The sequence below is a fragment of the Oncorhynchus keta genome, chromosome 29 (assembly GCF_023373465.1).
Source record: "Oncorhynchus keta strain PuntledgeMale-10-30-2019 chromosome 29, Oket_V2, whole genome shotgun sequence".
NCBI classification, from domain to species: domain Eukaryota; kingdom Metazoa; phylum Chordata; class Actinopteri; order Salmoniformes; family Salmonidae; genus Oncorhynchus; species Oncorhynchus keta.
Genome location: NC_068449.1, coordinates 24,103,139 through 24,127,551, shown reverse-complemented (window position 1 = coordinate 24,127,551; position 24,413 = coordinate 24,103,139). Strand labels below are relative to the sequence as shown.

At 42.2% G+C, this 24,413-nt stretch overlaps 1 protein-coding gene and 1 long non-coding RNA gene across 51 annotated transcripts; one reads left to right on the top strand and one right to left on the bottom strand.

Annotated features, from left to right (window-relative positions):
* Positions 1-4,390: 4,390 nt before the first annotated feature.
* Positions 4,391-15,536, bottom strand: LOC118362536 (uncharacterized). Of its 50 annotated transcripts, none has more exons than XR_008086238.1 (9): positions 15,006-15,536; positions 13,964-13,994; positions 8,520-9,121; positions 6,140-7,363; positions 5,713-5,956; positions 5,408-5,529; positions 5,225-5,346; positions 4,898-5,019; positions 4,391-4,775 (listed from the first exon to the last, which is right to left on the bottom strand). XR_008086238.1 is itself a non-coding variant. In XM_052486262.1 (9 exons), the coding sequence occupies exons 1-6, from the start codon at positions 15,156-15,158 to the stop codon at positions 7,146-7,148; spliced, it is 630 nt and encodes a 209-aa protein (XP_052342222.1). In that variant the 5' UTR covers positions 15,159-15,533; the 3' UTR covers positions 4,391-4,775; positions 5,225-5,285; positions 5,774-5,956; positions 6,140-7,145. The 50 variants fall into 50 exon arrangements, 27 of the variants coding, with proteins under 27 accessions (XP_052342222.1, XP_052342214.1, XP_052342218.1 ...); XM_052486262.1 differs by lacking the exons at positions 4,898-5,019; positions 5,408-5,529 and having other exon boundaries at positions 5,225-5,285; positions 5,774-5,956; positions 8,520-8,593; ... (1 more) ...; positions 9,035-9,121; positions 15,006-15,533; XM_052486254.1 differs by lacking the exons at positions 5,225-5,346; positions 5,408-5,529 and having other exon boundaries at positions 5,774-5,956; positions 8,520-8,593; positions 8,821-8,887; positions 9,035-9,121; positions 15,006-15,533.
* Positions 15,537-16,672: 1,136 nt separating this feature from the next.
* Positions 16,673-19,310, top strand: LOC118362535 (uncharacterized). The gene is made up of 2 exons (XR_004821228.2): positions 16,673-16,892; positions 18,187-19,310. It is a non-coding gene; the product is annotated as an uncharacterized LOC118362535 (long non-coding RNA).
* The last annotated feature ends 5,103 nt before the right edge of the window (positions 19,311-24,413 follow it).

Here is a 24,413-nt window from a genome sequence, read left to right as displayed (position 1 = left end):
CAACGCCATCTCTCCTCGGCTCGTTACATGCACTGAAGGGGCTCAAACTTTGAAAGTTTGGAAAGATCTAGTCCTCATGGCCTCCATATGTTTGGCATTTGATCTCTGATCCTGATGTCTCTCTCACCATGCACAGTGGTTTCAGGCTCCCTGAACCGGACCCGCCGCTCGCCTTTCCGTCTGTGGCTGGGCTCTGAGTCTGATCCTGAGCCAGATCTCTTCAGTATGGACATGGGGATTTTACCGTTGGTGACCTGAGGAGAGGGTGAGATATCATTAGAACTGAGGACACAATGGACACCAGTTTTGAGGACATTTCAGTCATTGAAATAAAAGTGTCACCTTGGGTTTTGGTGTGTCCACCAGTGGGCGGGGGTCTTTCCTGTGCCGGACCTCAGAGTGTTTATCCCGGTGGGAATGGGAATGGGAATGGGAAAGACCGTTGTTGAGTGTGTCTCTGAAGGACTCGGCAGCAGCAAACCTCTTGGAAAGCGCTGACACACACTGGCCTAGGGAATCTAAGGGATTAACCATGAGTAAACATTAGTCTCTGACCACAGATGGAACCTGGATCCAAGGTACCAATAAACATGCAGACAACTACTGTGTAGATAGAGCTGAAGATGAAAGTTCAAAATACAAAAACAAACATTTCTGCGAAAAACATCAGGGTTGACTCCATCATGGCCATTTACTATATACACAGGTACAGTGCAGTGGTACTTACAACACACACATTTCCAGATCACAAAAGCACTGCACTGGCTTTGTACTATGAAAGATGTGGAATAGACTGCACAAGCAACATGTAGACCGTCCAACTATCAATAAATGGGTTTATAGGAGGAGTGCAGCTCACACCCACAATGACAACTCTATGACAGCCATTTTAGGTCACAGCGAAATCACACTTTGTGTACAAAGTAAATAAATAAAAATCTAATCTTATTTGTCACATGCGCCGAATACAATAGGTGTAGGTAGACAGTGAAACTCTTTACAAGCCTTTAACCAGCAAAGCAGTTTTAAGAAAATAGGGTTAAGAAAGTATTTACTAAATAAACTAAAGCATTTTTTTTTGAAAGAACACAATTAAATAACAATAATGAGGCTATATACAGGGGTACCGGTACCGAGTCAACATGCAGGGGTACAGGTTAGTCGAGGCAATTTGTACATGTAGGTAGGGGTAAAGTGACTATGCATAGATAATAAACAGTGAGTAGTAGCAGTGTAAAAACAAGGGGGAAGGGGGGTCAATGTAAATAGTCCAGGTGGCCATTTGATTAATTGTTCAGCGGTCTTATGGCTTGGGGGTTGAAGCTGTTAAGGAGCCTTTTGGACCTAGACGTGGTGCTCTGGTAGCGCTTGCAGAAGCACGTAAATGAAATGTGTACCCTGACAGTGACCTGGCTTTCTTTGCAAGGACAAACTGTGTCCATGCTTCAGCTGTTCTCCTTACTTATTGACAATAATTTTACCAAGGATATGGCCAAGAAGGTCAACTGGCATGAATAGGAACCGCTCTCTTAGCACCCCAGGTCCTACACATAGCCTGCTCTACTGAGCACCCCTGTCTGTGAACACTGACTCAACAGCTGTTCTCAACATCTAGGGCACATTTTACCCCGTGCCTTCTTCAGCAGACCTCTTTACCCCAAAAATGGCAACTTTGGAAAACAGTAGAAAATGCCAATTCCTCATCATGCGAGTGAAGCATGAGCACACCAATACAGTGGCTTCAAACTGTCAATTTCACAATAAGTATTTTCTGTTCAGCTCTATATAAAACCACTCTGAGTGGGTGTGTTTATTCATTTAACAATTCCTTGAGCAGACATCATACAGTAGGAGGGCTAACTGGAATTATGTAAGCCACTTATAGTGCGATGTGTGCGCTGAAGCAAAGCAGTTAAGTTGTTCCTGGGCTTAACAGCTGTTTTCCGGTTTGTCATTCCACAAGAGTGTGCTTTATGTCAACCTAGTGACAAGGTCTACACCAAATCACCTCTCAGGGTTCAGTTTAACTACAAACGGTCAACTATAAACTCTCCACTGCCTGTGCCCGCCTGTCACACTGAGAAGAACATGCTGACACACTCATGACTATTGAGTTAATCTACTGTAAGTATTCATCCATGTTTATTTCAGCATGACACTGGCTTTTAAAGTGTTCTGTCTTTATTCAGGGGTTTTACCTGAGTATTCTGTTTTGCCAATTTCTGCGTAGACGGTGGCCAGCAGCTCCAGACTCTTGTCTGTGATGGGGTGGTCGCTGCCAAAGGCCCTCTGATGGATCTTAGTGGCTTTCCCACTGTACTCTAAAGCGAGATGAGGTCTAAAAGACGAAGGACAGGAACACAGAGATAATTAACATTTTATGGATTATTTCTCCCACTGGGGACAGATGTCATTTGAATGTCTAGTTGGATTTACATTTGGTTGAGATTTAAACTAAAGCCAATTCAATGTGAAATCAGGTTAAAAGGAGGGTGAAAGAAAGGCAAAACTTTTTGCAAATCAAATCCATTTTCCATGTTGATTCAACGTCATCAGATTGATTGTGTTGGAATGACGTGGAAACAACATTGATGCACAAGTTTTTTTCCCTGTCGGCTGTGTCAATAGAAAATCCAGACAACCAACCCATGGAAAGTAACCTCAAACAAACATACAAATAAAATATATTTTATTGTCCATATTGCCATGGCTCCCACTGGTTGGTTTACCGTGCACCCTTCCACAGCTATACTGCTCTGGCATGGAGCTAGCTGGGCATAGCATGGCAAAAGACAAATTCCGGCCCATACGTGTGCCAATGGATGTAGAGCAAGTCCTGTGTAGTGTCACAGATGTCACGATCGCTGTTACAAAACCAAGCTTCCCTTCAATAAGTAATGGCCAGGTGTCTGTTTGCACTGTTTTAGAATGTAATTTGAGGACATCCGATCGCCAAAGTACAGCGAAGCCCTTCAACGGCCGAAGGACTTCCTGCCACAGCGTTGAAAGATTTAGGAAGCACGATAACTTTCTGTCCAAGAGAGAAGACGGGGCTGGCATTGACTTAGCACTGACTACTAAAGACAGTTATATGAGCACCTCTTCCAGTTTTCTCTTGGTAGTCCTCATTACTCCATCAGTGTCCAACGTTAATGTTCATCTCAGAGACCGTTCATAAACACCTACAAAAATGTCTATGACCCAGTAAAGATGAAGAGGCTGCCATCCTCCCAATTCCAAACGGCCACAAGCTCCAGTGCTCTAGTGCTGTAGTAGGATGTGAGTCTTCTAAAACCCTGTAAATAAAATATTGCACCCAAACAAGTCCATTGGATTGGGAGGCGTCTAATGGGTGGATGAATTTGGGGCTTTCTGTACATTTCTTTAGGGTGAAAAGCATAGTATTAGAGACACACTAAACTAAACATACGGTTCTAGAGATGCGCTAAACTAAAAGTACTACAGACACACTAAACTAAAAGTATATTGCTACAGACACACTAAACTAAAAGTATAGTACTAGAGACACCCTAAACTAAACGTATAGTATTATAGACACACTAAACTAAAAGTACAGTACTAGAGACACCCTAAACTAAACGTATAGTACTAGAGACACCCTAAACTAAACGTATAGTACTAGAGACACCCTAAACTAAAAGTATAGTACTAGAGACACCCTAAACTAAACGTATAGTACTAGAGACACCCTAAACTAAACGTATAGTACTAGAGACACCCTAAACTAAACGTATAGTACTAGAGACACCCTAAACTAAAAGTATAGTACTAGAGACACCCTAAACTAAAAGTATAGTATTACAGACACGCTGCACTAAAAGTATAGTACTAGACACACCCTAAACTAAACTTATAATATTACAGACACACTACACTAAAAGTATAGTACTACAGACACGCTACACTAAAAGTGTAGTACTACAGACACGCTGCACTAAAAGTATAGTACTAGACACACCCTAAACTAAACGTATAATATTACAGACACACTACACTAAAAGTATAGTACTAGAGACACGCTACACTAAAAGTATAGTACTAGAGACACGCTACACTAAAAGTATAGTACTAGAGACACGCTAAACTAAACGTATAGTACTAGAGACACCCTAAACTAAAACGTATAGTACTAGAGACACCCTAAACTAAAAGTATTGTACAAAAATGAGAGATCAAACAGCAGAAACCAAAAAAGCGGATGTTTCCGGTTTTCATGGATACAGTATTATCAACCTCACTTCAGTTTCCCCTTCAAAATGGATTTGGGTACTCCAGTCAGCCATATTTTTTTTACGCCTGCTAGGTTAAGTTACCGAAAATGTGAACACATTCAGGGCTGTCTGATTGGTCCAGAAATCGATGGGTTAGGCCAGAGCCAGAACGCACGTGGGTAAAGCGATAGTTTGAAAATTGGTCATTGGCTTTGTTACTGTGATGGGTTAGAGACGATTCAATCACTGATTACTTTGTTTTGAACGACACCCTTCGTGCACCTCATCACCAAAAACGACTTCAATGACAGCAATCTTAGACTCGTATGTAGTGAACGACGGAGCAGCAGAAGAATTTAGCTTGAGTAGTCAGGATACCTGTTACCCCCTTCCATCCTATCAAGCCAATTAGGCTAAATTCTCTAATCTTCCAAACATTGACAGGAGGGGCAAATAAATGTGTATGCTCCTGTCTTTGTGGCCTACCAGAATACCCCAGCATCAAGGACATCAGATCAATGTGTATGTTCCTGTCTTTGTGGCCTACCAGAATACCCCAGCATCAAGGACAACAGATCAATGTGTATGTTCCTGTCTTTGTGACCTACCAGAATACCCCAGCATCAAGGACATCAGATCAATGTGTATGATCCTGTCTTTGTGACCTACCAGAATACCCCAGCATCAAGGACATCAGATCAATGTGTATGTTCCTGTCTTTGTGGCCTACCAGAATACCCCAGCATCAAGGACATCAGATCAATGTGTATGTTCCTGTCTTTGTGACCTACCAGAATACCCCAGCATCAAGGACATCAGATCAATGTGTATGTTCTGTCTTTGTCTACCAGAATTGCATGGACATCAGATCTACCAGAATACCCCAGCATCAAGGACATCAGATCAATGTGTATGTTCCTGTCTTTGTGACCTACCAGAATACCCCAGCATCAAGGACATCAGATCAATGTGTATGATCCTGTCTTTGTGACCTACCAGAATACCCCAGCATCAAGGACATCAGATCAATGTGTATGATCCTGTCTTTGTGGCCTACCAGAATACCCCAGCATCAAGGACATCAGATCAATGTGTATGTTCCTGTCTTTGTGACCTACCAGAATACCCCAGCATCAAGGACATCAGATCAATGTGTATGATCCTGTCTTTGTGACCTACCAGAATACCCCAGCATCAAGGACATCAGATCAATGTGTATGTTCCTGTCTTTGTGGCCTACCAGAATACCCCAGCATCAAGGACATCAGATCAATGTGTATGTTCCTGTCTTTGTGGCCTACCAGAATACCCCAGCATCAAGGACAACAGATCAATGTGTATGATCCTGTCTTTGTGGCCTACCAGAATACCCCAGCATCAAGGACAACAGATCAATGTGTATGTTCCTGTCTTTGTGGCCTACCAGAATACCCCAGCATCAAGGACATCAGATCAATGTGTATGATCCTGTCTTTGTGACCTACCAGAATACCCCAGCATCAAGGACATCAGATCAATGTGTATGTTCCTGTCTTTGTGACCTACCAGAATACCCCAGCATCAAGGACATCAGATCAATGTGTATGTTCCTGTCTTTGTGGCCTACCAGAATACCCCAGCATCAAGGACATCAGATCAATGTGTATGTTCCTGTCTTTGTGGCCTACCAGAATACCCCAGCATCAAGGACATCAGATCAATGTGTATGTTCCTGTCTTTGTGGCCTACCAGAATACCCCAGCATCAAGGACAACAGATCAATGTGTATGTTCCTGTCTTTGTGGCCTACCAGAATACCCCAGCATCAAGGACATCAGATCAATGTGTATGTTCCTGTCTTTGTGGCCTACCAGAATACCCCAGCATCAAGGACATCAGATCAATGTGTATGATCCTGTCTTTGTGACCTACCAGAATACCCCAGCATCAAGGACATCAGATCAATGTGTATGTTCCTGTCTTTGTGGCCTACCAGAATACCCCAGCATCAAGGACATCAGATCAATGTGTATGTTCCTGTCTTTGTGGCCTACCAGAATACCCCAGCATCAAGGACATCAGATCAATGTGTATGTTCCTGTCTTTGTGGCCTACCAGAATACCCCAGCATCAAGGACATCAGATCAATGTGTATGTTCCTGTCTTTGTGGCCTACCAGAATACCCCAGCATCAAGGACATCAGATCAATGTGTATGATCCTGTCTTTGTGGCCTACCAGAATACCCCAGCATCAAGGACATCAGATCAATGTGTTCTGGTAACACTTGAAACTCCCATTAGGGATGTTGTCCCTTTGCTCCACCTCTACAGGTAAATTCACCTCTGTGGTTTTTGCATGAGGGCCACAGATGCAAACATTTCTTTGTGCACTGGTTTATTTTGGCGAGGTACATTTTCATCCTGATGACATATTTTCAAAGCACTATAAACATATAAACCCATCTTTCACTAACAATCTGGGGGTGGGGCAATATGGAAATGAGTATCACTTTAAGATGTGAGATAGCATACAGTTTAAATACTGTAGATTTCTGTTAGAAATAAGCACATCATTCAGAAACGTCCAATTTAAAACTACAGAAAGCGAACAATGCCTCAATGAAATAGCCTCATGTCTGAATGACAGTATCACTGTTTTTCATTTTGTAAAGATATTATACACTCATACAGCCTGTCAAAAGTAAAGGGGAACAGAGCTAGCCAAGATATCAAAATACAGCATCTAGTAAATATAACTACAGCCTTTTGGAGCTTTTAACAACAAGCAAAAACACCTACAGTATCAGTATATATTGTGCTGTCTATATCAGGCATAGTATTAATATCTACTTTCTCATCCCTCCATACTTGAAACCCAGTAATTACCAACACCAGTTCAGAAAAGCCAGCAGAACAGAAACAGCAAAGTTGTCTCATTTAATGAGAGGAAGACCAACAATACTAAACAGCACTGCCCTTATTGCAAGAGAGGACATTTGCGTTATTCTTGTTAACTCTACGTACCTTTTACTCATGATGCAAAGCTGGGCCAGCCGCTCAAAATGCTGTGCCTGGGAGGCCTGATCCGATAGCTCCTCTGGGGATGCCCATCCTGTCCCAGACGAGCCCAGCAAAGCCTCCTTCTGGGGGCCTGTTACACACACACAGGGCATGTAATCAGCCGCCCGCTAACGTCTGTCTCGATCCCTCTTGCTCACGCTCTATCCTTCTCTCGCTCTTTATATCCCTTTAACTCCCTCTGTCACTCTACATAGCAAGTAAACAGAATGCAAAATGCTGGTGATGTGATCTCTGGCAGGGCTGGCAGTGTGGAGATGAGAGTGGAGTCTGAACAGCAGGGTACAGTGGAGCCAACAGGATAGTGAGCAGGAGACGTCAGATAGAGAGCAGAGGGACGAGGGAAGGGAGAGGATACTGTGAGTGCAAACAGCGCACTTACCACACCCACAAAAGCAGTGGCACAGCTACCTGTTCACACAGACACAAACACCTGAGCTGACAATGGTGGGAGTGGAGATTATCCTCCATAAAGGTTTTTCCAGCCTAACGTTGGAGAGGTAAACTGAAAAGTAAAGTGGTTCAGAAATGGCAATAAGGAGACAGAAACTTTTAACAGGATGAGGGAAAAGAATAGAAAGCATTGAAAATAGAGTAGGTCCAATATCTGTCAGATAATCAAAATGAGATGGAAATGGGCTGAGGTTTGAACAGGAGATTGAAGAGAGAGAGAGAAGGCTGGTGGAGTGATTGTGATGCCAGCATTGCCCCAGGAGAGAGAAACAGAGCAGCTGGCACAGTGCTGAATCAGGGGCCTCAGTATTCCATGGCGCCACACAACTCCTTATGAGATAATGCCTAACATGGCCATTTGTCTTCCCTGTCCATCCCATAACTCCTGCTACCTCCTGCCCATGCTACACTGAACTGCTGTTGAATCAGCAGCCTGTCTGTCTGTCTGTCTGTCTGACAGACAATGCTACACTGAACTGCTGTTGAATCAGCAGCCTCCAGACAGACAGACAGACAGAGACAGACAGACAGACAGAGACAGACAGACAGACAGACCATGCTACACTGAACTACTGTTGAATCAGCAGCCGACAGACAGACAGACAGACAGACAGACAGACAGACAGACAGACAGACAGACACCATACTGTATACTACAATTGATAGCTTACAGCAATAGAATTTCGTTAGGGCACCCCTTAATCACCCAGTTAGAGTGCTAAGTGTAGTTTATAACACAGTTTTGGGAGGACAGCTTTAAGCTTCAGATGACATACCTAATCCACAACAGGAACTTCCATATATGTGCTTGTTCTTCTGTATTGGAATGCAGCCTTGGCGCAGGAACTCCCTATATGGACTCAGACTTCCCATATTGGAATGCAGAATTCCATACATGGATAACAACATTCATACTGGAATGCGGCCCTGTAGCAGGAACTCCATATATGGGTCCAGACATCCACAATGGAAGGCGGCAGAGCGGCAAGGAAATCCATATATGGACGTAGAGCAGTACCCATGCCAATTTGCTCACCTGCATCCAATCTTCATTAGCCAAAAGCCTGCCTCACTCACCTGAGTCCAATTGCTTCATCAACCACCCTCATAGTACTTAAACGGCATCCTTCGTCACTCCTTGTACCTATGCACAATGGTGGGCAATGAGTGGGTGGCCAACCCAGATCCACGACAAAACGTTACTGACGATGGCCCCCTTCTGATATAGTTGTCAGATGGTGAGAAGCTGAACTTGTGGATGCCACCATTTTACAGATGCAAATATACTTGCCTGTGCTCCCCTGAACAGCAGTGAGCTCAATTAGAGAAACCTCGTAGAACATCTTCTCAGCCTGAATGAACTGCAGGGCCTTGCCGTCTATTTATATAGGTGAAGGATCAGGCCCAGTTGTCAAAAGTATTAAGTCAGTTGTAGTGTCAGAAATGTTGTTGTCACCAGGCTTAACTGCAATGTGTTTTTTAAATATTTTTTATGGCTCCTGAATGTGACCTCAGCAAGTAACAGGCTCATCACCAACATTCTAGACAGATGGCTCAAAACAGTCTCTGTGAAGGCTTGGACTATAATATCTGGGCATTCTACTGCAGTCTTGTTTGTCAATGTTGATGTGTCAGTTATTTTGGGTATGTGATTCTGTAAGGGATGGATTTAAATTTACTGGGGGGGGGCTGTTCCAACTCAAGGAGTTCACCAACAGGTTTCTGTGCCAATGCACCACACAACCAATAAACAAAGCATACCAACTTTGAGCACTTCAATATCATGGTTTGTGTTAACACCACAAATAGACCGTCGATCTCAACAAACAGAAAATACATCCCTCTCTACATTTTAGGTTTACCCAGTATCGAAGGCTTGGCTTGACAATCTCTGAATTTTTTGTAAACGATGTCTCTTTCCGTTCACCAATTGGCCACTGCACAGTTTGAATTTATTGATTGATAGATTTTGTCAGTTAAAAAAACAAACATTTATACCCAAAGATTGTTTTAAGTGACCGGGTTTGGACAATAAAGTCAGGGACTTACAGTATCATAGGCCTTCAGTAGCTAAAGCGTAATAATAGCCACACCATACCAAACCTTCACAAATGTTTCTAAACTTCATTAGGGTCATATCAAAAGTCAAGCCATTGTTTATAGGGAAAATATGAGCAGAAGAGCGAATGTAAATCAGGGAAAAAATAGCCTCCCCTGTGCCCAATAAAAAACATCTCAACCCTCCCCAAAGCAACAAAAACATCTTGACAACCCTCCCCTATTCTGGACCGCCCCTCCCTCCAATACATTTAGATCTGTCCCTAAGGCACATAAATATGTGTGCCATCCCTAAAAATAGACTCAGGAGCCGAGTTGGTTCACTTTGTCAAAGGCATTCTTCATACTGAAGTAAATGCATCCCTTTCTATGTTGACACCATTAACACTTGACAGGTGAATTTAAAAGCATTGCTTGACAAGGAAAATGTGCTTAAAATAAACACAGACATACAGCCTGGCGTAAATGGCCTACTCAAAAGCAGGAGCTCTCTGTCGCACGTGAGACCAGACTTTGCTTAGTTCTATTTCTGAATGCTTGTGTGTGACCTATTGATTGCCGTTAAAGTAGCACAGTTGAGATACAAATAAAAGCTTTAGAGATGTATTATATACAGTGAATAAAGGCTATTTGCGTTATTTCTATGCTTCCTGTTGTTAAGTTTTGTTTTTGTGTCTTTTACTTTTGTTTTCGTACCTCAGCTTCAAACAGCTGAAAATACATGATATCTTTGGTTATGGAAAAGATAGTTCACAGCGATTCAGATGTACTACGATTTTCTACACTCTACTTTTTTGCTTTGTCAAATAAAGTGAAATTAGGCGAACCATTCGAATGTTACCAACCAGGAAAAGCCGGAGCGATTTCTGCATAGTGCATCTTTAAATGACAGTAGTCTATAAACCCTATCACAACTGTCCATGTGAAAGGAAAGAGGCTACCTTTTATGACTAGCAAAATACACAAGAAGCACATTAACACACACTCCGAATAGACTTCGCTAGCCAGAAGGATACACACTGTATGCAGTGCCGTGCATACTTTATGACTCCAGTAGACATCCAGTGGACAAGTAGAATTGTGTGTTTACTGTGTTGCTACTACGTGCTGTGTTTACTACGATCCTCTTCTAAACATCCTGCATATACTGCAATGTGCCTCATTCCTATTCGTTGACAGTATATAATAGTAAGCTGAGGTAGAGTTATTGGGCTGCTGACAGATAGTTTTGGGTTAACTTCAGGGTTTACTGGGCCGCTGAGGTAATTACTGTTCAAATCAAACCACATTTTATTTGTCACATGTGCCGAATACAATGACTTAACCAAGTAAAAAATTATAATAAAAGAAAAATAGTAACACAAGAGGAATAAAATACACAATAAGGAAGGGAGTACCAGTATACAGGGAGTACCAGTACCATATCAATGTGGCGCTATATATAGGGAGTACCAGTACCAGATCAATGTGGAGCTATATACAGGGAGTACCAGTACCATATCAATGTGGCGCTATATATAGGGAGTACCAGTACCAGATCAATGTGGAGCTATATACAGGGAGTACCAGTACCAGATCAATGTGGAGCTATATACAGGGAGTACCAGTACCATATCAATGTGGCGCTATATATAGGGAGTACCAGTACCAGATCAATGTGGAGCTATATACAGGGAGTACCAGTACCAGATCAATGTGGAGCTATATACAGGGAGTACCAGTACCAGATCAATGTGGAGCTATATACAGGAGTACCAGATCAATGTGGAGCTATATACAGGGAGTACCAGTACCAGATCAATGTGGAGCTATATACAGGGAGTACCAGTACCAGATCAATGTGGAGCTATATACAGGGAGTACCAGTACCAGATCAATGTGGAGCTATATACAGGGAGTACCAGATCAATGTGGAGCTATATACAGGGAGTACCAGTACCAGATCAATGTGGAGCTATATACAGGGAGTAGCAGTACCAGATCAATGGTACCCCCAAAAAATAATGAAAAAACTGTCAATATCACGTGATGCCTCAAAAATGTTTTTACAAAATCACCCCAAAGTAAAATTTCTAATGTGTTTTGAAATCTGGAGATAATTCCACTATGATCAGAGGCCCATTAAGTCCATATCACTACATTAGAAAGCCCCATGCTAACTGCCAACAGTGAGATGAGTATGACGAGGACCCTCTGGGATAGAAGGTCACTTCACAGGCAGGCCACAGAGGTCAAAGCACTACTTCTGCTGGTCTGGGGTATTTACAACCTGGCAGGACAGCAACAACAATGCAGCGAACCCACACTGAGTAGGTACTAAGTCCTCCACCCTGAGTTGGTGATGACCAAATTGGGGAGAAAAAAACATGGAAACAAAAAAAGCAGATAGAGACCCCCTTCCAACAGCAGACCCTCTTCCAACAGCAGACCCCCTTCCAACAGCAGACCCCCTTCCAACAGCAGGGTGAACTCAATTTAGAGCACATGCAGTACATGTGAAGTGGAGAGGGTCAAGGTTGAGATAAACTTCTAAAGGAAGCACTCTGAAGCCTATGTGGCTTGTGACACTGTTCTCATACAGTCAACACTATACCACAAAACAGACAATAACATTTTTTGGATTGTGTTGATTACAAACACGAAACTGTAACAGAAAACATCCTGAGAATGATTTGACTGAAAATTCCATTTTATTGTCTTATTTATTTCTCTAATTTGAGAGCCAAATTGAATGGATAGATTAATACACTTTCCATGAAAGCCAGCATGACTTTTGGTCAGAGAGCTCTGAGAAGAATTCCAGCAACTGGGAGTTATTATTATGGCATTTGATGCTGAGAGTTTATGTTTTTTAGTCTGTGCATGTGAAAATATGTGTTCCCATCAGAGTCAGTTAGATTAGGCTCTTCACCTCCCTCACTCCCCAGGGAACCTTCCCAAATACAACCCAGAGAGCACGTTAAAAGCCTGTTAAACTCTGGCTCTGCCCAGTCACATGAATATCCTGTTTAACCTGTCCTCGGGGACCACCCACTGGGCACAGATGTCAGTTTGACTTACATTTGGTAATTCATGTGAATTAAACATGTCATTGGATTTAGGTTAAAAGATAGGTGAAAAAAAGACTAAATTCCCTTACGTTGATTACTTTAAAAAAATATCCAATCAGTATCTACGTTGATTCAACATCATCACATTTAATTTAGGGTTTTAAATGACGTGGAAACAACATTGATTTTGCCCAATAGCCAGTGACTTTAACTGGGACAATCAGACTGTCATGTATCCCATTGTTCTGGCCTAATCTCTGTGTCGACAAAAATACATGTCTGGATCAGTTCCACGTAACAAGTTCCGTGATTAAAAACACAAATGACTTTGTAATCTACTTCAAATCGTTATGGTGGTAATGACCTGTGTCTATGAAGCTTATATGTTACTATTAACATATGACACCATTGTGACATAATTATTCATGATGCTATGTGTCTCTTTCATGTCCAAAGACTTAATTAACCCCATCATGACCTATGAGCCTCTTAACTAAATGACTTCTGAGACTATGGACATGTATTGATGAAGTGAGCCCAGTAAATCAACCTATTTTGGGAGATGGGTTGTGAGGAGCTGGGTCTTGCTGAGCCAGATAACTTGAGCTGACGTGAAATGTTTTTCAATGTCTCAGTAACAGAGAGGAGTGCCATGGGAAGAGGTTATATATCCTGCAACACCACACCCCTCTTATCTGAACCCTATACTGCACTGGCCTGTAGTGGATGATGGCGGTGGTGGTGACACACACAGCCACTGCAGAATACAGGTTAATTAGCTTTCTCATACTCTGTGTTGTGGGGAGATAAGCACTTACAAATCCTCTTAAGAGAAAAGCCTGACCCCATTCAAAACCTTGAGCATTCTGGGACAAAGCTGTGATAATATTCTGTCCCATGGACACAAATTCCCTCTTTATACGATGCTTTTTCTGTACAGCCAAATTACATTTTGCACTGGAATTCACCATACCCGCAGGCCACTGCCACCAAAAAAGGAAACAGTTTTTGCCTCCCTAGCATAGTCACAGGTTTCATGCAAAGATAGTACTAATAGTTATCTGGAAGTGGGGTTTGGTCTCACAAGGCCTCCGTTTGTGTGTAAAGGATACAATTATTTTCGGAGATGAAGAGTTCCGCAATCTGTAATCACAAAGGAGAACACATATTAGGATTGTATGATATGAATATGCTACAGAATTAATTGTCTGTCTGCATTCTACACATATTACCATGTACGACCATTCGCATTCCACTATTCTCACATAAGCCACTGTATTGTGGAGGGGAATGAACAAAACCACCCTCTCTCTCTCTCTCTCTCGCTCTCTCTCTCTCGCCGTTGGTCTGTTCAACATCATGCCACATTCCTGGGATATTGGGTAAGGGGCTACATTTGTAAATGTAAGACATTTTCTTTGGGTCACTTGATACATATTGTTATCCAGGGGCCTTTATTATGTAATCTGGTACTGTGGCCCTGGTTCAACAAAACTGGATCAAAACAAGAATATTCTATTCTGGGAGACAAGCATGCACATGAAATGAGTCCCAGTAATCAGATGCTATCTGCATCCATCAGATACAGAGGAGTTTCTGGTAATAGGCTCCTGACATACATTATTATGTTATGCACTATACATGGACCACTTACAACCTCATATTGAGGTACAGTAGCTAACATACTCACGGGTTTGTAATATTACTGACATTGAAAAGAGCCATTTGACATTTATCTGTCTGTCCTGAGACAGACAGACTCCCTGTCTTCACCTTGCAACATGCACTGTCAACAGGAAAAACGCTGAACCTGTGCTGTGAGTGGCAACATGACGTTTGACATTGGTATTAGTGATGGCAAGGTTGTATTGGTATGTGCAGTGTGTGGCTTGTGTGTTTATATTATATGCTAATGTATGAGTAACAGGCAAACACAGTGTCAGTACTGTATGTGTGGTATCGGTATTGTGGTGAATGGGTTTTGTGTCTGTGTGCTCATGTTTATGTACACCACAAGTGTGTGCATGTGCCTGTAGACTGGACGTTTGTGTGTGCAAACATTTGTCTACAGTATGCGTGTGTATGTTTGCGGGTGCATGTATACATATGGGTGTGAGAGTGAGTGATCGTCCGGCCATTAGGTCGGTGGCTCACCTGGTGAAGGCAGTTGGGCAGCGAAGTGAAGCTCTGCACGTGCCTTAACCCCAGCAGAGAGCTAAGGAAGCAGTGGAGGGCGGCCTGGTACTCCCCCTGTTGCTGGAGCTGCTGTCCCAGTTGAAACAGGCCCTCCCTTCCCCCGTTCAGCATCCCCAGTCCCAGACAGAGGCAGCGCTGCCTCCCATCGGAGCTCCGCCAGCCAGGGACAAACGCTCCACTCCACCCCCAGAGCAGAGAGCGGAAAAAATCTAAACAGCCCAGGGATAAAAACACAGCAGAGATATGGTTTACAAGAGCCAGACTACAGAACGACTTCCTCTCTGTCTTGTCTATTCACAGTAACTCAAGGGCAGGTGGCGAGCTGAGCTGAGGCAGGCTGTGAAGACAGATCAACTCCCCTCCCTCTCAGCCCATGCTGCATTAGGAAAGGAGGAGAGGAAGTCAGAGGGGATTTGTTCATTGACTGGCAGAGCCCTGGTCCAATCACTGCTCTACTTGCGTACAGTAGTCCAGCCAGCGTGTGTGAACAGTCTCAGCATGTAGGTAACGGAACTGTCGACTGAGCACTGTGGCTCTCTCCCTGAGCATTCTGGTTCTCTCACTGTGGTTGGCTCTCCTTATGAAATCAAATTGCAGGGCTTTATGCTTCTGCAAGGTTTCACCACCGAAAATACAGCACATGTTTAATGCATTCCATTTGTGCATTTGAATTAATTTCAGGATACACTCTGACCTAATTTGTCTAGTGCACTGGTACAGCAATGTTGTGCATGTCTTGGGGGAGGGAGGAATTAAATCAAGAAATCTTAATGCTTTACTTATGGTTTATAAATGAGAAGCCTGTGAAAATGAACAATGGCCTTCCACAGATAAACAAGTGCTTGACTAAAAATGCAGTGTGTCTACATGTTTTCCTGTGAGTAACATAAGCAGATGGACTCCATTATGGTCTCCATACACTCATGTGTTTCGTAATGCGTGACAAACAGTAAGCGTAAACAAAGAGTCATTAGTAACACCTGCTGTATGTGTAGACAGTGAGTGCTCCACTGTTCAAACAAGGACAACTAATATTTATTTATCAACCGGCCCGCCTGCTTCAGATGTTTGCTCTGCCTTCAACATTAAACCAGCGACAATCTGTGCCTAGGGAGAGGGTGTGACATTGATTTTGTTAGTCACTCTCACTCAGATGTCATATTTACATGGCATAAGTCATGGAAAAATGTGTAGAAATGCAGGGAATTAACTTTAAAACTGCAAAAATGTCTATCTCCCAGAGGAGGCTGGTGGTGGGAGCTATAGGAGGATGGGCTCATTGTTATGGCTGTTATGTGTTTGATACTGTTCCATGTATTCCATTCCAGCCATTGCAATGAGCCTGTCCTCCTATAGCTCCTCCCACCAGCCTCCTCTGCTCTCCACCCCATGGTAAAATGAGTAAAATTGCATGAAATGTGTTATAAAATTGCACACAAAAAAAATGAGCACGTGTGGAGAGAGTTGATAGTTCAGATAAAATATATTTAGGACGGAGACGATCATGTTGATGAGCTAAAAGAGAGAGTAAAGACCTCAATGTTTTTTTGCTTTCCCAGAAAGTAGAATTGAGCGCAATAAATTAAGTGTTGAGATCAGCATCTCTCTGCTCACGGTATACTTGCCTGCGCTCTCTCGAAATGCACTTGTGTGTTCGCAAATCTACATGTTACTCAAATAGGATTGGCAGCCTTATTGACAAATCACAGCACTGGCCTTTGTTACAATGCCAGTGATTGGCTAGCTAGCTAACTGGAAGGTTGGGACCAACGTGATGTTTACATCCCCAGGTATCTAACCACATTGCAACATGGAGGACTTTCCAAAAGGCGCTTCTTATTTTAGGTAAGAAAGCTCGTTTAGGAATTCAGCCTAATGCTATTTCAACGTGTTTTTGATGATCTAATTTATGTAAAGATTTGCAAGTGGATTTCTGTAATGGTAGACTCAATAATTCCAGACATAAATCTTTTTCGGATGCGATGTCATTCCTTCCGGTTTCATCTCACTCATTATTTTTTTGCCTTTATTTATTTAACTAGGCAGGTCAGTTAAGAACAAATTCTTATTGACAATGACGGCCTACAAAAGGCCTCCTGTGGGGACGGGGGCTGGGATTAAAAATAAAATACAAATATAAGACATAACACATCACGACAATAGACAGACAACAGCACAACGGGCAAGAAAGTAGAGACAACAATACATCACGCGAAGCAGCCACAACTGTCAATAAGAGTGTCCATGATTGAGTCTTTGAATGAAGAGATTGAGATAAAACTGTCCAGTTTGAGTGTTTCTTGCAGCTCGTTCCAGTCACAAGCTGTAGCAAACTGAAAAGACGAGCGACCCAGGGATTATGTGCTTTGGGGACCTTTAACAGAATGTGACTGGCAGAACGGGTGTATGTGGAGGATGACGGCTGCAGTAGGTATCTCAGATAGGAGGGAGTGAGGCCTAAGTTTTAAACAAAACAAAAAATAAGCATCAACCAGTCTTGCGACGGGCATACAGAGATGACCAGTTTACAGAGTAGTTTAGAGTGCAGTGTGATGTGTCCTATAAGGAACGTTGGTGGCAAATCTGTTGGATCTAATGTCACACATCCTAGCTACCGTACTGGCTTGCTATATTAGGCAGCTCTAGGTGCTAGGGGGAAACACATATATTTATATTATCTATAAAGATTATGAAAAGGCCATTTAGGTAGTTAGCTAACTTAAACGCAATAGGATCAGGGTCAGGCTGTCTGGTCTGGTATTGTCTCTGTTTCAGTGCAGCATAAGCCTGTTGGATGAGCCTAGCTAAATTGAAACTGCTTGGGAAGAGAGAACTTCAAACATTAGCTGAGGTCATCAATGTAGCTAGCTAATGATTTTAGAAAATACAAACTATCTTTGCTACCTATACTTTTACTGACCTGCTACTGACTATTTTTTGAACACCTTTTGCCAAATAAGTTTGTTACTGTGTATTGATGAATTGGTAACTGAAAAAGTAGCAGCGGCTGTTGTTTTGGTGCAATTTGGCTAATAAAGAATATGCTTGTATATGTACACATTATTGTTTCATTAGTTAGCTAAGTTAATGACTGAGTAGGTACATTTTTATTCCTGTTTTTGATGTTATTGCATTCCAGGTGGAGAGGGAGTAAGATCACTAGAAAGGAGCATGAATAAAGCTGTTGTTGCACAGCAGAGGTATTACAGTCAATGCATATGAACTGAATATTGTGTGTGAATTGCACATTTATATCATTGGCACTAAGAAAAGGGTTGTACAGCAACATGAGCAGTAAATGCTAACACGGCTTTGGTGATGAAAGGTATGTCATGGAGGTGACTATGTATATATTAGAAGATTCCCCAATACATTGCATTATATGCCCAGAACCTAATTCACCTGGTACGGGTGAATATAAGGTGCGCACCTCTTTGCTGGAGCAGACCGGGACCAGTGTTGAAATGGAACGAGAAGGCCTTTATGGGAATTGGGAGGGTCAACGCTTCACCCTTTCCAAAAGCTAAGTACCTCTCCATATTCCATTTCCAACATTTGACCTGCTAGCACTGCCTGCTGACATTCTCTACTGCTTTGTGTGCTACGCACAGCCAGTACAGTAGTGCACCTACTGTGAACCAGAGAGGAGGCCTTTTGGGATACTGGAAAGGTGAAGCACAATTCGGGTTGAATTCATTATGGATTATACTGACTTCTGCCTGAACACTCATTGCACACATCTAAACTATTTGAGTTACTAGTGTCCCCCCAATGACAATGGAAAACTTTTCTGAGTAGACATGATTGGCCTTTATTGATACCAGATAACATTACTTAAGCCACTGTCTCCTGCCTCCATTTTTATTTTCCCATTCAAGCCTTTTTGATTTTCCCATTTAAGTTTGTTTAAATCTATTTACTATTTCCCCATTACCTTTGATATTATACTCCTTTCCTTAGTTCTATTGTGGCTTATTATGATTTAGTTTAATCATTTTTGGAGAGGTATTGTGGAGTTTTATTGTAATTGGCCCTATGACGTTTCAGCTAAATCTGTTGACAGAATCTTTCTTTCACTCAGTACAACAGAACCCAGGAGAGGCCTGCTGCGAACACTGGCTTGGATCCCTCAGAGCGTACCTGCAGTGGTGTGACCACGGAAGAGTCCTCAAGGACTTTTAACATAGGACTTTTCCATTTGATCTTTTTGGACTTGTCCACTTGGGACTTTTAGCTATTGTTAAATAAATAATGTAGAACACCCTTCTGTCTCTGGTGTGTGTTTGGAAGGCCTACATATCTTGTAACCACTCATTCATACAAACTGATATACAGTGGTGTGAAGTACTTAACTAAAAAATACTTTAAAGTACTACTTAAGTCATTTTTGGGGGGTATCTGTACTTTACTTTACTATTTATATTTTTGACTACTTGACTACTACTTTTACTCCACTACATTCCTAAAGAAAAGAATGTACTTTCTACTCCATACATTTTCCCTGACACCCAAAAGTATTCCTTACATAGCAGGACAGGAAAATTCACACTCTTAAAGAGAAGAGAAAATCCCTACTGCATCTGATCTGGCAGACTCACTAAACACAAATGCTTTGTTTGTAAATTATGTCTGAGTGTTGGAGTGTGCCCCTGGCAATCCTTAAATTTAAAACACTTAAGTATATTTTTGCAATTAAATTTACTTTTGATACCTAAGTATATTTAAAATCAAAAACTTTTGGACTTTTACTCCAGTAGAATTTTACTGGGTGACTTTCACTTTTACTTGAGTCATTTTCTATTAAGACATCTTTACTTTTACTATGACAAGTGGGTACTTTTTCCACCACTGCTGATACAAATGCAAGCACTGACTTATATTCACTTGTCTATTGTCCCATTCTTCAATCTGGTCTTTCATATATTTTAGTTGTTACACCTGTGTGATGTGTCTGATATAAATTAATAAAAATCTATTCACCCTGTACATTACTTGAATTTGAGAACTTTTGAATCATAAACTAAGTGTTGTCTTACAGTCTGCATGTTTAAGTTTCCATAAGTTAGTAAAAATGTGAAGACCAACAGGCTATGAAATAGTTATTATTTTCTAACCTAACTAAAAAATAAAAATAAATGTTTTTACACAGCTTCATAAATTTAGCCATTGAAAGCCTTGGACGTTGTATCCTTCCTCAGGGAATGGCCTGCTGACAACAGGGTGGCGTGGTTTTTGATGTTGCTGCTCTAGAGATCCATTGCCCAGCAGACTCACCTGGGACATGGGGGAAAGATGCATGTTTGTTTTTTTAGAGGGAGGAGAGAGCATACGTATTGAAGTGAGTATGGTAAATCCAACCAGTAACCCTTGATTATATGCTATATCCCACAGACCGCAATAGTGAAGGTGCCATAAGTATACTATTATGAGTGGAGCCTACTTCTCTGTGCTCTGAAGAGGTCGCAGGTGGTTGGTCAGAAGGCTCTGGAGGTCCTTGGCATGTTCTGTCTCTGTAGCGACTGGAGAGGTGTGAATGGAACTACTGAGTGTGCTTGAAAGAGCAAGAGTTCACATCTAACAAGTATATTGCTGATTATTGAGGACTATGGGGGCATTCAAATCAGACAAATGGATGTGTAAAAGACGTAGCAACTCAATGTCTCAATGGGAGGAGGGCGTTGGGGAGGCCCTGGCATTGTGTTGCGCTGTCCGTCTGAAAAGTTTGCATGCATCCCCTGAACATAAAGCAGGGTTCCTTCTCGTCACATCACAGTGTTGGACAGGCATTATAAGCATTTTGATTTAAAGGCAGCCTTACTCTGTGGTTCAAGTTGTATTTTAATGTCTAACTTCCCCTCTTACTGGGCGAGTTTGTTCTGCATGAACCGGTGCCACGGATGGGTGGAGATTTAGTTTAAGGACCAATGGAATGATCAAAAATGTGCAAAATCCACCCACCCGGGGCACTGGGCCATGTTAAACAAACTGGCCCACACTATGACCCCTAAGCCCTCATCCGTGACCTCCCATTGGCCCAGGGCCTCCTGTCTAAACCTCTAATCAGAGTCTCTCTGACAGGAAGTTAATCCAGTAGGCAGGTTTATGGTGCATAGGGCTTCTCCACTCCTCAAATGAGTGGAGTATTAGTTATTCAAATAGGACCGGTAGGGAGCACCTAAGGAGTTGGACCTATAACTTAAAGGTGGCTGCTTCGAATCCCTGGCCAAGGTGCTGGAAAAAAGGAGGTAATTGATCTGGCATCTGGATGGCTGCTGGGTTCACATCCTGAATATATTCCCCTACTGTTAATGGGCTTGAGCAAGGCCGTTAACAGCACAACACACTCTCCATCCAGAGGAGCTGCACTGCAGCTTGACCCTGTGCTCGCCTCAACTGTAAGTGATGTGCCGTTATGACTTACTGACACTGACATGGGGTGCTCCATGTTCCTGCTGGTAGCAGGCCTTAACCTGGATGCAAGGAAATGCCCTGCCTTGGCGTATGGTTATATCTATCTCCACCAGGCTCCTTTTAAATCAAATGACCAATCTGCATGGATTAGCAAAGGAAAATTGTACCTGTATTCAGACAATTGTAGTCATGAAAGCCGCAGTTTTTTTAAACAGGAGTGTACAGGTTTTTGTTCCAGCACTCTCCGAACACTTCACTCAACTAATTGTGGTCGAAATTTAAGACCACGATTAGTTTAATGAGATGTTTGTGCTAGGCAGGAATAAAAACGTGCACACAGTTCCACTTTCCTAAAATCCCCAGGTTTTGCAGAACTCCCGGTTGGAGGATTCCAGATTTCCTGCTTATTCCCTCATGATTCCGTAAATATTCCAACCAGGTTTTCTGGAAAACCAGGGAATTTGGGGCAAAGTTACCAGATTTTTGCAACTACCTGGGACAGGTACGTCTGTATTATAGAATGAGCTCCCTAAGTAACAATGAGATGACAATGATATGGACAACATGTGCATCTACAGGTAATTTCCCAAATAAAAACACCAACATAAAGTGTCTTAATAGGGTCACCACACGCCACAACAGCTTCAAAGATGCATAGATTCGACAAGTGTCTGAACTCTTGGAGGGATGCGACACCATTATTCCACGAGAAATTTCATCCTTTTAAGTTTTGTTGATGGTGGTGGAAAACGTCTCTGGCGCCGCTCCAGAATCTCCCACAAGTGTTCAATCTGGTTGAGATCTGGTGATTGACGGCCATAGAATATGATTTACTTTGTTTTCATGCTCATCAAACCATTCAGGCACTCTTGCCCTGCGGATGGGGGCATTCTCATCCTATGGGGGGCATAGCCATGGTAGCCAAAATAATGTCCTGCCCAGCATTTTTGTACATGATCCTAAGCATGCTGGGATGTTAATTGCTTCATTAACTCAGGAACCACACCTGTGTAGAAGCTTCTGCTTTCAATATACTTTGTTTCCCTCATTTACCCAAGTGTTTCCATTATTTTGGCATGTGTGGGTATGGATGTCAGTGCGCAGCCCCGCGAGCCATTGCGATTCCTCATGATGAGTTCAGATTTTTTTGTGGCCCCCACACCCATCAGAGTTGCCCATCCCATATCCAGTTGAATATGAATGGGTCCTGACGTCCAGACATGGCCTGTCCTCTTCTATGACGGCAGAGCCCTGCAGACAGCCACGGTGGCTTGGGAACCAAATGAATGGGGAAACACAGACCAAATGGCCAGAGTCAGTCTCCATTTACCTCTGATCCAGCTTGCTGCACAGGATGGGATTTTAATGGCTGTGAATGCCAAGTCGCAGAAGGATCAGAGAGCATTAAAGCTGCATGGGCAGGTCAGACTGAGGGAAGGAGCGCCAGGCGGTACGACTCAGTTAGCTGGCAGAGCAGGAGCCTTTGATGTGATGGAGATGGAGAGCAGCTCTCGGACTCTCAATGTTGAGGCCATTGTGTCCAAATTCAAACAGAACAGAACAGGGTCCATCTTCTAATTAGAGCCCAACCAATTTGAAAAGACACCTGCCTGATCTGATGAGGGCTTGGATGTTTCTCTCTCTATGTTAACAACATGCTCAAAGCCATGCCATGGGAAACCCAACCAGCATTACATGCCTTCACCTACCATTAACATTCCATGTATCAGAACAACAAGACCCTACTGTATTTATCCCACAGAAAAGGTTCAAGGTAATTATAGGTGAATACATGCCATTGTACTCTGAGAAGGTTACAGCAGGATCATAGCAAAAGACAAAGCTGCAAGCCTCAAGAATTAGTCGTATTATTGCAACCTCATTTACACGGTAATTCTAGTCACGTTTTGAGAGGTTGATATCACTCTTGATTGAAATGGCTACGGCTCCATTTTACAATAAAGACGCCAGATGCCTTTTCCAATGTCCCTGGGATGACCACTCCTTGTTGACTGCATGGGCTTATAATGAAGAGAGAAAAAACAAAGTCTTTACATTCACATATCTGTGTTGTCTCATACTATTTTGTTAATATATTTTAATGCAGAATAATGGTCATTTTTAAATGCCATGCTTTTGATTTCTAAGTCTTGCAGTGTCCCAGACCCTATTTTATACATATGGGGAAACTTGTTCTGATGACCGTATTAACTGCCTAGGTAAATAATACAACATCTAGTATGAGGGTCTTTAAGGTGTTGATCTGAATACAACATCTAGTATGAGGGTCTTTAAGGTGTTGATCTGAATACAACATCTAGTATGAGGGTCTTTAAGGTGTTGATCTGAATACAACATCTAGTATGAGGGTCTTTAAGGTGTTGATCTGAATACAACATCTAGTATGAGGTTCTTTAAGGTGTTGATCTGAATACAACATCTAGTATGAGGGTCTTTAAGGTGTTGATCTGAATACAACATCTAGTATGAGGGTCTTTAAGGTGTTGATCTGAATACAACATCTAGTATGAGGGTCTTTAAGGTGTTGATCTGAATACAACATCTAGTATGAGGGTCTTTAAGGTGTTGATCTGAATACAACATCTAGTATGAGGTTCTTTAAGGTGTTGATCTGAATACAACATCTAGTATGAGGGTCTTTAAGGTGTTGATCTGAATACAACATCTAGTATGAGGGTCTTTAAGGTGTTGATCTGAATACAACATCTAGTATGAGGGTCTTTAAGGTGTTGATCTGAATACAACATCTAGTATGAGGGTCTTTAAGGTGTTGATCTGAATACAACATCTAGTATGAGGTTCTTTAAGGTGTTGATCTGAATACAACATCTAGTATGAGGGTCTTTAAGGTGTTGATCTGAATACAACATCTAGTATGAGGGTCTTTAATTTATGTTCAGCTATTCAACTGCCCTAGAATGGGAATTTACCTGT

Coding starts and splice junctions, on each gene's coding strand:
- LOC118362536 (XM_052486252.1), bottom strand. CDS start 15,158: ATGCTGAACGGGGGAAGGGAGGGCCTGTTTCAACTGGGACAGCAGCTC. Junction 8,594..8,820: donor GATGAAGCAATTGGACTCAG/GTGAGTGAGGCA, acceptor GAGTCCATATAG/GGAGTTCCTGCGCCAAGGCT. Junction 7,364..8,519: donor AAGTTCCTGTTGTGGATTAG/GTATGTCATCTG, acceptor TGTGTGTAACAG/GCCCCCAGAAGGAGGCTTTG.